Genomic DNA, 14,465 nt, shown 5'->3' with positions numbered 1-14,465 from the left:
CTGGGGTTCGGAAACGATCCTCCTCCCCCAGAGAGCTTTTCACAGTTCCATACAAAGACCAAAGCTCCGAGTTTGACCTTGTTGTGTTGAGCAGTGGAGGAGGTATTTTGTATGGGTGAGCGCTGCCCTCCCCTCTGGCCTCCATCAGCTGCCGTCGTTCTGCACGGCAGTAAAAGACAACATATAGTAATACAGTACACAAATACTTCAAGCAGAGACAGGACAGAGAGAATATCAGACCTGCTGGGAAAGCACATCACTATTGAGACAGAAGAATATGGTAGAAATAGAGAGATAGAATAATGATTTAAAAAAAGTTGAGAAGAGAAAATGGACATGAAAGAATATTCATTACAGTTGAGCTGGAATAAATAAAAAAGTCCTTTTAATGCTTTTAGATCACATCCCTTAGTGTGCACCTATTTCACAACATATGCTGAAAACAAATACAAGAAGGATTGATTTCTTGATATTTTTATTTTAAAATCTGTTGTTTCACACTGCATTATGCATTTAACATCACAAGAGTGTGATGTTAAATTTGTCTGCTCTCTGTGCTACGTAATATTCCAAATGTTAGTACTCCACTGCTAGTCGTTAAAACCTCACCTTCACCAATCTGCAACATGCCGGTCAGATTGCTTTACATGGAAGTGGTCGCTACAACGGTCACAATGGCAAAGGTTCATATCCGAATGGTCGCAGCTCTGACCTTCCTGCTTAGTTGATTTTAATGGGAATGTCCGTTCTACTCCTATTTTATTTAGAAAAAATTTCATTTATACACTCTACTATATATATATATATATATATATATATAGACATAGACACACAAAGGCTACTACAATATTAATGGTATCAGCAATCAGGGGCCACAAGGAAAATAAGAACCTTATATACTGCTGTCGGACAGAGAACATACGGCCTTCAGCACACAGACAAATACTGTAGGAGGCGCTTTTTAATGAGTCACCACTTTTCATTATGTTTCTGTAATAATATTTGTAACCGGAAATTAACACGCTATGATTTTTCATTAAAATCTGAATTTCCCAGTTGGAATTGGGGTGCCATTAATGGACATACACTGCTGACTAAATCACTGAAGGAAAAATGGCAATAACCTGTACTTTTTGTGCATGTATTCCCACAGAGGAACGGTTTATTTTGTAGTGTGTTAGTTTTAATCTGATGATTTAGATCTAATATTGTGGGTGTATCTTAAGTAAGACCCCATCTTACTGGGGTCATTGTATCATTACATCCTCACCTCTGTGAACATCAGAACCCCCGACTAGAAAAAGAAAAGAATAGAAAAGCTCTGGGATTTAAATGTATGAAGCAGCATGAACAAAAAAGGAAATGTGTTAAAACTCATACATTAATTAAAGTTGCTCTGATGCACAACATAGTTATGTAGCGCCGCTTGTTTAATAGCCCCCCTCCCTGAAACTACATGAATTACATTAATTCATATAGCCCTGATTTAGAAAATGGGAAATGAGATGATATTTATTCTGTTTTAGTTACACACCAGCAGCCAGCTGTCCACTAGTTAGCTAACTGGGTTGCTAATTCCACTACTTTAATGTTGCATTTGTTAGAGAAAATTAGCAAAGGAAAGTTGTCCCTCATCATGGTGATAGTAAAGTGCTTTACGCTGTGACACACGAGTGTGTCAAAACCTGGAGACACGAGCATTGCAGGTGACATGGCTTTTATTTGTGTCTACAGAGGACTCAGCAGATTTAAGACAGCATAGAGAAGAAAACTGTGGCTATTTAGTTTAAAAGAGAACAATAATTCAGTGAAAAAGGAGTTGACTTATAAAAAATCTCCCATCTCTAAAACCTGTGATTTGTCAAACAGAGTGCAATAGCTGCCAAAAATCCTGAATGTAACCTAACAATCTGACCTTCCAGATGCGTGTGCTGTTAGTGAGTGGGTAGAATACATTAGCAAGTGGCCCAATAGACCCTTTTACAGCCGACATCAAAAATATGGGTGCACATGTTTAAGCCCAGCCATCCAGACGACTTCAAGCATTCATTTGAAACTGTTACCGCCATGAAACATATCTGGTTGTTTCATTTTTGGTGAGCAGATGTATGGATATTATATAGAAGTTAGACAGGATCACCACAAGCCCCTTTTACACAGACGTGTCCACCACAATGGTGGAAAGACGAGTAAAAATCTGCCCCGAACCAGAGCATTGAGATCGAACTTTGTGTGTCTGCGTTTCGATAACCCATAACCTATCAGCCACATACTTTACAGTCCTCAGATCAGTCCTCAGGCAAATCAACAACCATCCACACATGGACTCATGTGACCCTCATAACTCACATGGTGGCAGGATGGGTCAACGACTCTCAGGTGACCCATCCAACGGCGATGTGAATAATTCACTTGATGGCTCGGGACCCACTTAAACCCCACGGTGTTAACGACTCAAGTTTCACTTGAGGGCTGGGGGGACTGGTAGTCACATGCCTATCCCATTATTATGAATTTCAGAATTAAGGGAAACATTTTTGTAAAGCTAATGCACTCTGTTTTTTCCCCCATTTTATATCGCTGATCCATTATGTGGGCACAACACATAAATAGATAAATGTTTCTATGATATGTTATAGTGTCAAACAGGATGAGCGGTGTTTGATAATGAATGGGTTTGCAGTAAAACAAGGTAATTCTGAGAAACTGCAGCCTCGCTATACTGAGTTGACTTTCAGATAAAGGCTAAAACAAACTAACTCAAATGCAAAAAGAATAAATTGGTAACAGCAGTGGACTGACAGCACTCTGACCGATCGCTGCAGGCTGAAAACAGAGATGAATGCATGCCACCAAGGACAGGAGGAGGAGGAGGAGTATAACTGTATGTTAGCTGTAGAAGAAGAGACAGGAGATGAAAGAGAGGAAGAGGCTAGAGAGAGAGAGATAGGGAGAGCGAGAGAAAAAGTGGCTGACAGCATGAAAAACGAGGGTGTCGGCAGTTAACCGCTCAACTCAGTTTTCACCGTTGCTCCCTCTGTTCACTCGTCTGCATCATTTCCCCCTCACTCATTTCCTTGCACATGCCTGGGATTCCTCAGGGAAGCCACACAATTCATTTGTGTAATGCAGCTCTGCTTGTGGTTCAGTTACTGCAGGACACACCAGTCACATGACCTGTCACTTGTTCAGGCGAGAAATACAGTGGTGGAAGGAGAACCCAATGTTATCATGATGTATAAATACTGCATACAAGTAAAAGCCATTCAATGAAAATATGACTTCATTCAATTAAGTATTATAATCAAAATGTACTTATTCTGAAAATATATCCATTATATTTCACATGATTAGATTATGAATCCTGATGAATCAATGCACATCAGGATTCATCGCGGTCAGTGGAGCTACTTAATCTTTTACTTTCTATCTTTTATTAAGTACTGTGATGAACAAACAACATTACAAAACTCATCTATGAATATTCTTTTACTTTTATTGTGAAAGGGTGTGGATCTCGTCTGTATTGCTGTATTCTGTGTTTGCGTTCAGGACAAATACAACCAAAAAATCTATTCACATATGAGTTTATTGCATCCAAAACAAAAACTAATGTGTTGGGCTTAAAACACAAGTAACGTTAGTAACTAAAGTACGTACGTATTAAAAAAGCAACATATTTACATTGCAGTCAGTACAGACGAGGTGTACAAATGACACATAAAAAGCAAGAACAGTGTTGTTACTCCACGCAAAATGACTTACAAGTTGTTCAGTGCTAGGTCATTTGCTCAGACATTCAAACTGTGGTGGTAAAATGACTCAGATCTTATCATGATGTAAAAATGACTCCATCCTTGCATGCAAATTATATATTATTATAATTATTTTTAGATCATAAATCAGAATGAGAAGTAGCGGCCAGTGGAGCTACTTTTAACAAACTTAAGGTCTTTAAAGCATAACATGAAATAAAGACCAAAAACATGTGAATTACTCACCTGCAAATAGTGTATGTCATGGACTTTGATTGTTAGTTATTAGCAGAAGGTATTAGAGCTGCGCTGCGCTGTGTGAAAGTATTCATGACAAAAATGTCTGCAAAGGCATTCATACAGTGAAGATAAAAGTTCACCTAAGGGTCACAAAACATATCTGCAAGGCCGTGAGATGATTAATATTGAAAGAAAGAAGAAGAATCTAAGTTCTGATACACACATTTCTATTAATATTGAAAACTTTTCTTGGATCCTGTCCAAGTTGGCAGCATCAAAGTTTCACATAAGCACTACATGAAAACAAATAATAGTTTTTTTATCACATGGGGAGGCGTATAAATAATATTTCAGACATTTCTAAGTGTCAGCTTCATTTTGTCTGAAGAAAGGAAGGACGTTGCATTTTATCTTGTTGGTAAGTCAGAAACTAATTGTAGATGCTGGGTTTAGGCATTCTGTGAGTAGAGCTAGTTGTAATACTTAGGCCCAGTACACACGAAGCAAAACAAACTTTTTTTCTCCGTTTTGCCTTGGCCTCGTTTCAAGAAAATCTGCGTCCACACGAATCCACTGAAAACGACTACATATTCCAGGCCCTTATGCGGCGCTGTTTCTGCTACAAAAATGCAGAAGAAGAGACGAAGCGTGACCGGATGTTTGCCGTTGCTATGGCAACACGTGAGAGTTGCGGCTAATCTCCGCCCGACCACCCGATCAATAAACACCCATAAGATGACAATTTGGCCCGTATAAATAAAACCAACAATAAGCACCAACAGCCGTCACCCTAAGGACCTTGACGAGGCGTTGTCACACGTTGGGATGGATTAATTAGACAAATAAATGCCTACATTCATGGGAAGTTAGCTAGCGGTTGTTTGTTAGCATCGTAATAAAGTAGCTTTTTCCCCGGAATATCACCCCCCTCTCTCGGCTCCGTTTTTTTTTTCATACAGTGGCCCTGATACGCCGTCGTACAGACGAGCAGAATATCTGCTACGAGCACGGAGGCCGCCGTTATTGTTGTTGTTACACAGACGTCGCGGGGGAAGAAGTCAGGCTCGAGGGTCGAGGAGCGGGGCGATGACGTCAGCGTTTTCGTTTTCGCCGTCCATAAACAAGTGCGTTTTCACGCCGCGGAAACGCCGGATTCGTATGGACGGGAGGGCAAAACGCACAAGACTTCTGCGTTTACGCACTGAAAACGTTTTTGTGTGGACAGGCCCTTAGTCTAGTCTAGATACCTTGTTAAATTTGTGTAGCTACTCAGTAGCTATTCATACTGAGTGGGCAATTACCTAGTTTCAGCTATCTCAGCTGTAGTCAATAGACTTGATTGGAGGGAAGGGCTAAACCTGCATGAGGTAAACCATGCACTTAAGAGCTTGTCACTACAGCGTCAGCTGCAGCGTCAGGACAACTGATCTGTGGGAGTCTAGACTGTCGAAGAAAGACAAAGGAGTCGAATTGTGGGAGTCTAGACAGCCGAACAAAGACAAGGGAGTCGATCTGTAGGGGTCTATACTGTTGAACAAAGACAAGGGAGTTGATCTGCGGAAGTCTAGACTGTTGAACAAAGACAAGGGAGTCGATCTGTGGGAGTCTATACTGTCGAAGAAAGACAACGGTGTCGATCTGCGGGAGTCTAGACTGTTGAACAAAGATAAGGGAGTCGATCTGTGGGAGTCCGTCGAGGAAGTCCATTGAGGAAGTCAACCACCTATCACAGCCATGTGTCCTATCCCAGTCAGGACATCAAACCGGAGAGGGTTTCTCCAATCACTCGAGGCTGTAACCCATCCAATCTCTGCTACCCACCATTCTCCACCGGTACCAAACTTGAAGTAGACTGCAGTCAAGAAGGCAGACACCATTTCAGCGTATGCCTCCCTGCAGACTCTTCACTTCCTGGCCCCTACAGAGACCTGGATCACCCCAGAAAACACTGCCACTCCAGCTGCCCTCTCAACTGTCTACTCGTTTTCACACTCCCCAAGATGAACAGCTCGAAGAGGAGGAACTGGACTCCTTATCTCACCCAGGTGGATAAAATTGTTCCTGATTTTACCTCTCACCAGTTCATGCAGAATCTCCGAGTGTCCTGGGAGTTGTTTGAGTATATCTGCAGTGGGGTGAGGCATGTCTTGGGGAGAAGGAACAAAAAATACGTTCTTTGTGTCCCAAGCCAGAACCGGGTAGCTATTGCCATCTGGAAGCTGGCCACTGGTGGTGAATACAGGACCATCAGTCATCTTTTTGGAGTAGGGCTGAGCACCGTCTTTAATTGTGTTCAGGATTTCTGTAACACAGTCATCAAGGTGCTGCTCCCTGTCCACATCACATGCCCTGATGCCGAGAGGTTAGCAGAAATGGCAACTGTCTTTCAGAGTCGTTTGAGAGTTCCACAGTGTGTTGGTTGAATAGATGGAAGCCGCATTCCCATTATAGCACCAGAAGAGTATCGCCAAGACTACTACAACCGAAAGAGATGGCATTAAGTTGTTCTGCAACCAGTTGTGGATGGCAGAGGTCTTTTCTGGGATGTGTGTGTTGGCTTTCCAGGGAGTGTGGAGTCCTTAAACAGTCACAATTGTGGGAAGTCCTAAGTGATGGGGAACTTCTAGGTCAAAGCAAAGTGACCATCTCTGGCTGTGAGGTTGGATATTATCTGATAGGTGATCCAGCCTACCTCATACAGACTGGCTCAAACCCTTTTCTGACACTACAACACAACTACAATTACAGACTCAGCAGTGCGCGATCGGTTGTGGAAATGGCATTTGGGAGACTGAAAAGATGGTGGAGCTGCCTCCTAAAAAGAAATTACTGCAAGGTGGATCTGTGCAAGAAAATAGCACTGACCTGCTGTGTCCTCCATTACATCTCAAGGCTCAGTACTAGGACCCCTTCGGTTCTCATTATACACCAGATCACTAGGCTCTGTTATCACATCACATGGATTCTCCTACCATTGTTATTCAGATGACACCCAGTTGTCTCTTTTACCCCAACCTCCGATACCCACATTGCAACTCGCTTCTCAGAATGTCTGGCAAACATCTCTGTCTGGACAACTGTGCATCACCTCAAGCTTAACCTGAATAAAACCGAACTCCTCTTCATCCCAGGGAAAGACTGCCCTCGCATGGACCTGTCGCTCACTGTCGAGGACATCACAGTATTGCCTTCGTCAACTGCAAGGAACCTGGGTGTAATCCTCCATGACCAACTATCCTGCACCCCATACATCACTGCTGTGGCCCGATCCTGCAGATTTGCCCTCTACAACATCCATAGGATTCGGACTTTCCTCACAAAGGATGCAACGCAACTCCTGGTCCAAGCACTGGTCACCTCCCGCCTTGACTACTGCAACTCTCTCCTGGCTGGACTCCCGGCCTTGGCGACTAAACCATTGCAGCGTATCCAGAACGCTGCAGCACGCCTTGTCTTCAATCTACCCAAATTCTCCCATGTGATCCCCCTCCTCCGTGACCTCCACTGGCTCCCTGTTGCAGCACGCATCCAATTCAAGATGATGGTACTGGCCTTCAGGGCCATCAATGGAACGGCACCCATCTACCTTCAAACACTGGTCAAACCACACGCCCTGAATCAAGCACTTTGCTCCTCTACTTCAGCTGGCCGGCTGGTACCACCATCGCTGAAACCAAACAAATGTCGCTCAGCAAAGTCCAGACTCTTCTCTGTTCTGGCGCCTCAGTGGTGGAACGAACTCCCGACCAATGTCAGGACAGCAGAGTCACCTGCCATCTTCCGAAAAAGGCTCAAGACTCACCTGTTCAGTCATAGCATGACTCACTTCCACCCTACCCCCCACTCAGACGAGGACCTAACACTTGTTTCTATTTTTTTGCTCTTACTTTATCGGCAATGATATGTTGTGGTTTCTTTATTTTGACAAATGTACTTATTGTAAGTCGCTTTGGACAAAAGCGTCTGCTAAAGCTACTTCTGAATACTTCCTCCATCACTGGAGCAGTACATTCTTTATACTAGACAGCCTGTTATCCTAAAAATTATACAATGAAACTGACTTGTGAATTACGATTCAAGGGCAACATATTTTGTGGTGGATTACATTTGCTCTTGACACATCACAAATTAGATTCAAACAAATCCATGTTGAGCCAAAGGTGGGAGGGGTACTTTTTTTGCCTAAACTTAACCACGTAGTTTTGTTACCTAAACCTTATCATAGTTTTGTTACCCAACCCTAGTTGTATATTTTTGTTAGCTCAACCTAACTCAGGGCTCCAGACTAACTTTTTGCATTGGTTGCACTGGTGCGCCTAACTTTTTTTTTTAGGTGCACCAGCACAAAATTTAGGTGCACCCACATTTTTCATCGCATCGCCTTTAACGCCAAAAAGTCACCTTTTTATCGCTCTCCTTTTACATAATGACACCCCCTTATGGCCTAGGTTAACTGCAGCACCATCAGCACCCAGAGGAACCGTTTTCTCCAGCCAATCTGCACACTGATGCCCAAGCGCAGTAAATGCTTGCTTTGTGGCAGCATAAATTCCTCAAGAATAAAAAGATCATACAGGTCACTAGTCTATAGATTGCAAATGGAAAACTGTTTATGTGATCTTAGCCTAGCCTAATTATATTTTTACTTAGGCTATTCATTTTTAATAATAATATTAGGAATAGGCTACTATACAATTTCCTATTCATGATCTCTCATGCTGTAATGTGGGCCTTCAAACACTGTGCGTGTCCATGCTCCACACGACATGTCCAATTAACATGTTGACCGGCCTCCCTTTATGCAAAATGCGTCAGTAGACAATAACGCACTCCTTCGTAGAGACGTCTGTGTCGCCGTCAATCATGAATGACGTGTACGTGGCGTTTCCAACCTCCGCAGCTGTCTTGTTCTTTAGTGTGTCGGCATTTTTTTCATCAGAATAATTTCGGACTTAAATTTAGTGAACGGCAACTCCTCCTTTGCAATATTGTATGCGACGTTGAATTTTATAATCATTTCAGATTCCTCAGCGGACGTGATTGATACAGCCTGACGCTGAAATGCAGCTGGATGAGGGGCCACTTTATTAACACACTTATCACGGCATGTAGTATGCTTTTTGGACATATTGCGCTTTTTCAATGTCACGGTGAGAAATGTTGTTGACTCTTCCACAAACGCATTGTCGAAGCGCTCAGAGTACCTGCTCTGCTCGCTCGCATTTTCGAACTGACACAATTTACAGCAGTGAAAAGGACCACAGCCAATCAGAGGCAAGGACCCGCCCGAGCTCTGTCTCTTATTGGTTTAGACCACGATACCGTCAGGAGAACATAAAGAGATGCTGCGCTTATGATTTTTTTTTTCACCCGAGCAGCGTTAGGTGCACCAGTGCGACCTACAATTTTTTTCAGTCGCACTCATAAAAATTTTGGTCGCATATGGAGCCCTGTAACTATTTAGTGTTGTAATGTAAACCTTACTATGCAGTTTTGCTACCTGGTTAGTTATGTACTTTTGTTAGCTCAACCTAACTAGACACTTCACTAATGAACAATTATAGACCAATATCAAACCTCCCATTTTTGAGTAAAATCATTGAAAAAGCAGTTTATGCCAGGCCCGCCGGCGGGCCGTTTTGCACTAGTTTCGCATTCATTCCGTTTCATTGCATATTATTTTAAATGCATCTGCGTCATATTACACATCATTTGAAAGCTACGAGTCTCGCGAATCGAAGAAAGTAAGCCGTTTTAGGCTCACGGAAAACACATCAAAAGCAAACACAGCGTGTGTGCAAGGAGTGCAAAGAAAAATAACAACAACAAGACCGGCGTTCCCTACCTTTCAAGCTGTCTGGAAGTCCAAAAACAACATGTAGCATGCTAATCCTTATATCCAGAGAAAGGTAAGAGTCCAACGAACAAAAGTAGCCACTTCGTTTAGTCCCACGAGCACGCTAACTCCGGTAGTAATCCATAACACGCCATGTGTTTACTTTGCGAGTCTCTGTAGAAGATATTGTTTTTGTTTGTTTACCGCTTTGTACCGCTTTACGACGGAGCGGCACCTATCGATTGTTGTGTATTTCCGTGTTCGTTAGACGCTTCCGGACAAAACAAGCCCTCTCCCGTGATTCTGCGATCCGAATTGGCTGAACAATCTGTCCATCTCAGCGAGCCAGTGCTTCACTGGTGTAAATTGAAATGTGTTACTTGTTCACCTGTGCTCTTTTTACCAAATACAGCATTTCAAAGAAGTTATTTGGTTTGACTGTTCTTCTACCTAAATGGTTATGTTTGGTATGTTTTTCAGTCACATAATATTCATTTGGATAATGATAAGCGCATTCGGCCACTTTTGGAGAGGTTTTGAGTAACCTGAGAAATACCAAAAAAATAAAATAAATAAAACACAGAAATTGTTTTTATTTTTATTAGTTGTTGTGATAGTATTGGTAAAATAAACAAAAAAAAGTAAAATTATATACCTAAAAATACCCATAATCTCATTTAGCACAATATGGCACAATATGGCACACTTTGTGCCAATGCAACTCCTCCTGGATATTGCCCTACAAAAACCACTGCCAAACACTCATTTTTGGGTGTTTCTTTATCTACTTTCTACCAGTTGTTGGTCAGGCTTGTGGCTGTGGCTTCATTCAACTTTTAGGCCTAAATATAAGAGGCACAGCTAACTTGTTTCATTCAAAAAGAAAAAAAATGTAGGCGAGGCAAAAAATTGCAATTTCCACTATGTTTGAGCTGCAGTAACTCAGTGTCAGTAACACTTAGAGTAAATCTGACACTTGCAGAAGAAAATTCAAAGGGTTATCTTTCAGGAATGCTCAGGTTTGTGCATAGTCATAGGGGTTCAAAAACAGTAACCATTTTACTTTGGGTATGTCGTTTTCAGCCTTTTCTTCAAAAATAGGACGGCCATGTAATTAAGCAGCTGAACGACTTAATGGTAATGAACAACTGTTTTGATGTCTTCCAGTCAGGATTTAGACCACACCACAGCACCGAGACAGCTCTTGTTAAGGTCTTAAATGACATCCACTTAAACACGGACAATGGTAGAATTTCAGTCTTGGAATTACTTGATCTCAGTGCTGCATTCGACACAGTCGATCACAACATACTCCTAGACCGTCTGGAAAACTGGGTGGGACTCTCTGGCACAGTATTAAAATGGTTTGAATCCTACTTGAAGGACAGAGACTACTTTGTGTCTATAGATAATTACACATCTGAGTGGGCAAAAATTACATGTGGAGTTCCCCAAGGCTCCATTCTGGGCCCTCTTCTGTTCAATATTTACATGCTTCCACTGGCTCAGATCATGAAAAACAACAAAATATGTTACTATAACTACGCAGACGATACACAAGTCCATTTCCAGTACTGATTAGATGCATTGAGCAAATCAATAATTGGATGGAGCAGAATTTTCTCAAATTAAACAAAGACAAAACTGAAATCATTGTTTTTGGAGCGAAGGAAGAACGGTCAAAAGTTAGCACCCAGCTTCAAGCGGTAATGCTAAAAACCACAAACAAAGCCAGAAACTTAGGTGTAGTCATGGACTCAGACCTGGGGCCCTAGTTTCGTGGCGCAGCGCAGGGCGGCGGAGGGTGGCGGAGCCGGCGTAATGCAAGTTTCGACCCGCGCAGCCTTGCGCACGGTCAGTTTGGCAGTTTGGTGGATCGCCTGCGCCAAGATGGGTGTGGCGGCGCAGCAGGGGGAGGCGTCACAGATTCAGCTTGGCGTAGCGGAAGTTTCGTGGCAAAAAGCCTCGCCGAGACTTCGCCGAAAGCCCGCCAGCTCCAACCTGGTCTACTCTCGGCGCAAGGTGCAAATAAAGTCCATTCATTCAAGGCGAATCACAGCTGGCGGAGTGGAAGTTTGGCTGACGGCGCGCAGTGCGCACACGTCACGACCTCACAGGCAGGTTTCCACAGTTCCAGGCACATTTAAATGCAATAAATAGTCACAACAAACACTATTTAATGCAACTAATTGAATCAACACGTGAATTTATATCTATATAGATTGTCCCGTCACATCTGATGTCAGATCAAAGGCGGATGGCACGCGTAACAGAAACTCAGCCTCTTGGACCAAAACATCTCCCTCTCTCTCTCCTGTTTTTTATAATATCGGCATTGTTATTATTATGATACGCATGCACAGCGCGTGATGCGCGTGGTGGGAGCTGCGGCGCTGCTTCTGTCATCGGGTTGTCAAGTGACGGAACTTGCACTGAACCTCCCCTAACGCATTAAAGGTGAGGAGAGGAGCTCATTTGATTGGTGAAGATCTGAATCGGCTGTATTAATCCCAGTCCACGCCTCGTCTCCTCCTCGTCTCCCACTCATGCCTTCTTCTCCTCCCTCTTTCCCACTTACGCGGGTGGGCGAGACGGGAGGTGTGCCTGCGCGAGCCTGCGCGGTGCACGAAACTTGCAAAGTCCAGGCGGACACACCCCGTCGGCGTGGCACAGGTGCGCTGAGTGCTGACTGCGCCTGGTCTACGAAACTAGGGCCCCTGAACTTCAACAGCCACATTAAATCAGTTACAAAGTCAGCCTACTATCACCTATAGAATATATCAAGGATTAAAGGACTTATGGCTCAGCAGGATTTGGAAACACTTGTCCATGCATTTATCTTCAGCAGGCTTGACTACTGTAACAGTGGGCCCTAGTTTCGTAGTGCCATCCGCCTTTGATCTGACGTCAGATGTGACGGGACAATCTATATAGATAGATACATTCACGTGTTGATTCAATTAGTTGCATTAAATAGTGTTCGTTGTGATTATTTATTGCATTTAAATGTGCCTGGAACTGTGGAAACCTGCCTGTGAGGTCTCGGTGACGTGTACGCACTGCGCGCCGTCAGCCAAACTTCGACTCCACCAGCTGTAATTTGCCTTGAATGCATGGACTTTATTTGCACCTTGCGCCGAGAGTAGACCAGGTTGGAGCTGGCGGGCTTTCGGCGAGGCTTTTTGCCACGAAACTTCCGCTACGCCAAGCTGAATCTGTGACGCCTCCCCCTGCTGCGCCGCCACACCCATCTTGGCGCAGGGGATCCACCAAACTGCCAAACTGACCGTGCGCAAGGCTGCGCGGGTCGAAACTTGCATTACGCCGGCTCCGCCACCCTGCGCCACCCTGCGCTGCGCCACTAAACTAGGGTCCAGTGTCTTCACAGGTCTCCCTAAAAAGTCCATCAGACAGCTGCAGTTAATTCAGAACGCTGCTGCTCGAGTCCTCACTAAGACCAAAAAAGTGGATCACATTACTCCGGTTCTCAGGTCTTTACACTGGCTTCCTGTCTGTCAAAGAATTGACTTTAAAATACTACTGCTGGTTTACAAAGCACTGAATGGTTTACGACCAAAATACATTTCTGATCTTCTGCTTAGCTACAAACTATCCAGACCTCTCAGATCATCTGGGACAGGTCTGCTCTGTGTCCCCAGAGTCAGAACCAAAAATGGAGAGGCAGCCTTCAGTTTTTATGCACCACATATCTGGAACCAACTTCCAGAAAGCTGCAGGTCTGCTGCAAATCTCAGCTCTTTTAAATCAAGACTAAAGACTTATCTGTTTGCCGCTGCCTTTCAGTAATCAATACTATCTGTGAACTTCTTATGCTGCACTGTATTTTCTATTCCCTGATATTCTTGTTTTTAATGATTTATTTTTATTTTATTTTATTATTATTAAATTTTAAACTTTATTTTATTATTGGCTGGTTTTAATGAGGGTTTTCTATGCATTGTATGACATTGTTATAATGTGAAGCACTTTGAGACTGACTTGTGTATGAAATGTGCTATACAAATAAAGTTGCCTTGCCTAACTACAGTGTCACACATGAAGTTGGAATAATTTGCAAATATTTTGTTTTTATAGCACCAAACAAATGTTGTGCATGAATTAATTTCCCCTGGGTAATTGGGACACATCATTGCACCTGGTCAAAAGTGAGTACTTATGCATGTAAATAGGAACAAACAGAGGATTGTGTCTGAAAACAAAATATTCCAACTCTATGGGCAATAGTGTATGTAGTTACGTTGCCTTTAACCGAACTATGTAGTTATGTACTTTTGTTAGCTCAACCTAACCTTGTAGTTATGTACTTGTTTAGCATTAGTATTTTTGGTAAACCTAACCGTTTGTAGCCCTCATTTTGGTTTTGTTCATTAGTCACATGTTTCAAACTGTTTCAAACTGGGACCATCATATATCATGATCTCCAATCCCTTTGTGGAACTGTAACAAAATAGTTGATCAATCCAACCAGCAGAAGGACAATATTTTATTCACACCACCTTTTCTGGAAATGCCTCCAGGAAGGGTGTGCTTTATTTATTTAATCTTGATCTGGAAGGTTCCAGTTCCAGTTTGTGTTTATAACTCCAGTCGGGTCGCCTGACTGTCACTGGTGA

At 43.0% G+C, this 14,465-nt stretch overlaps 2 protein-coding genes across 3 annotated transcripts in view; one reads left to right on the top strand and one right to left on the bottom strand.

The window, feature by feature from the left end:
- LOC311019166 (RNA-binding Raly-like protein) overlaps nucleotides 1–14,465 on the top strand; it is a 109,538-nt gene that overhangs the window by 65,904 nt on the left and 29,169 nt on the right. The window lies entirely within an intron of this gene.
- Nucleotides 7,374–14,465, bottom strand: part of LOC311019147 (voltage-dependent calcium channel subunit alpha-2/delta-4-like) — a 155,540-nt gene continuing 148,448 nt past the window's right edge. The window contains exon 36 of the mRNA XM_084018390.1: nucleotides 7,374–7,662. Coding sequence (XP_083874516.1) covers nucleotides 7,631–7,662 — 32 coding nt within the window. The 3' untranslated portion in view covers nucleotides 7,374–7,630. The remainder of the gene's footprint in view (nucleotides 7,663–14,465) is intronic.

This window comes from Eutrigla gurnardus, assembly GCF_963514095.1.
Source record: "Eutrigla gurnardus genome assembly, chromosome: 9".
Taxonomy (NCBI): Eukaryota; Metazoa; Chordata; class Actinopteri; order Perciformes; family Triglidae; genus Eutrigla; species Eutrigla gurnardus.
This window is presented reverse-complemented; position numbering and strand designations above follow the sequence as displayed.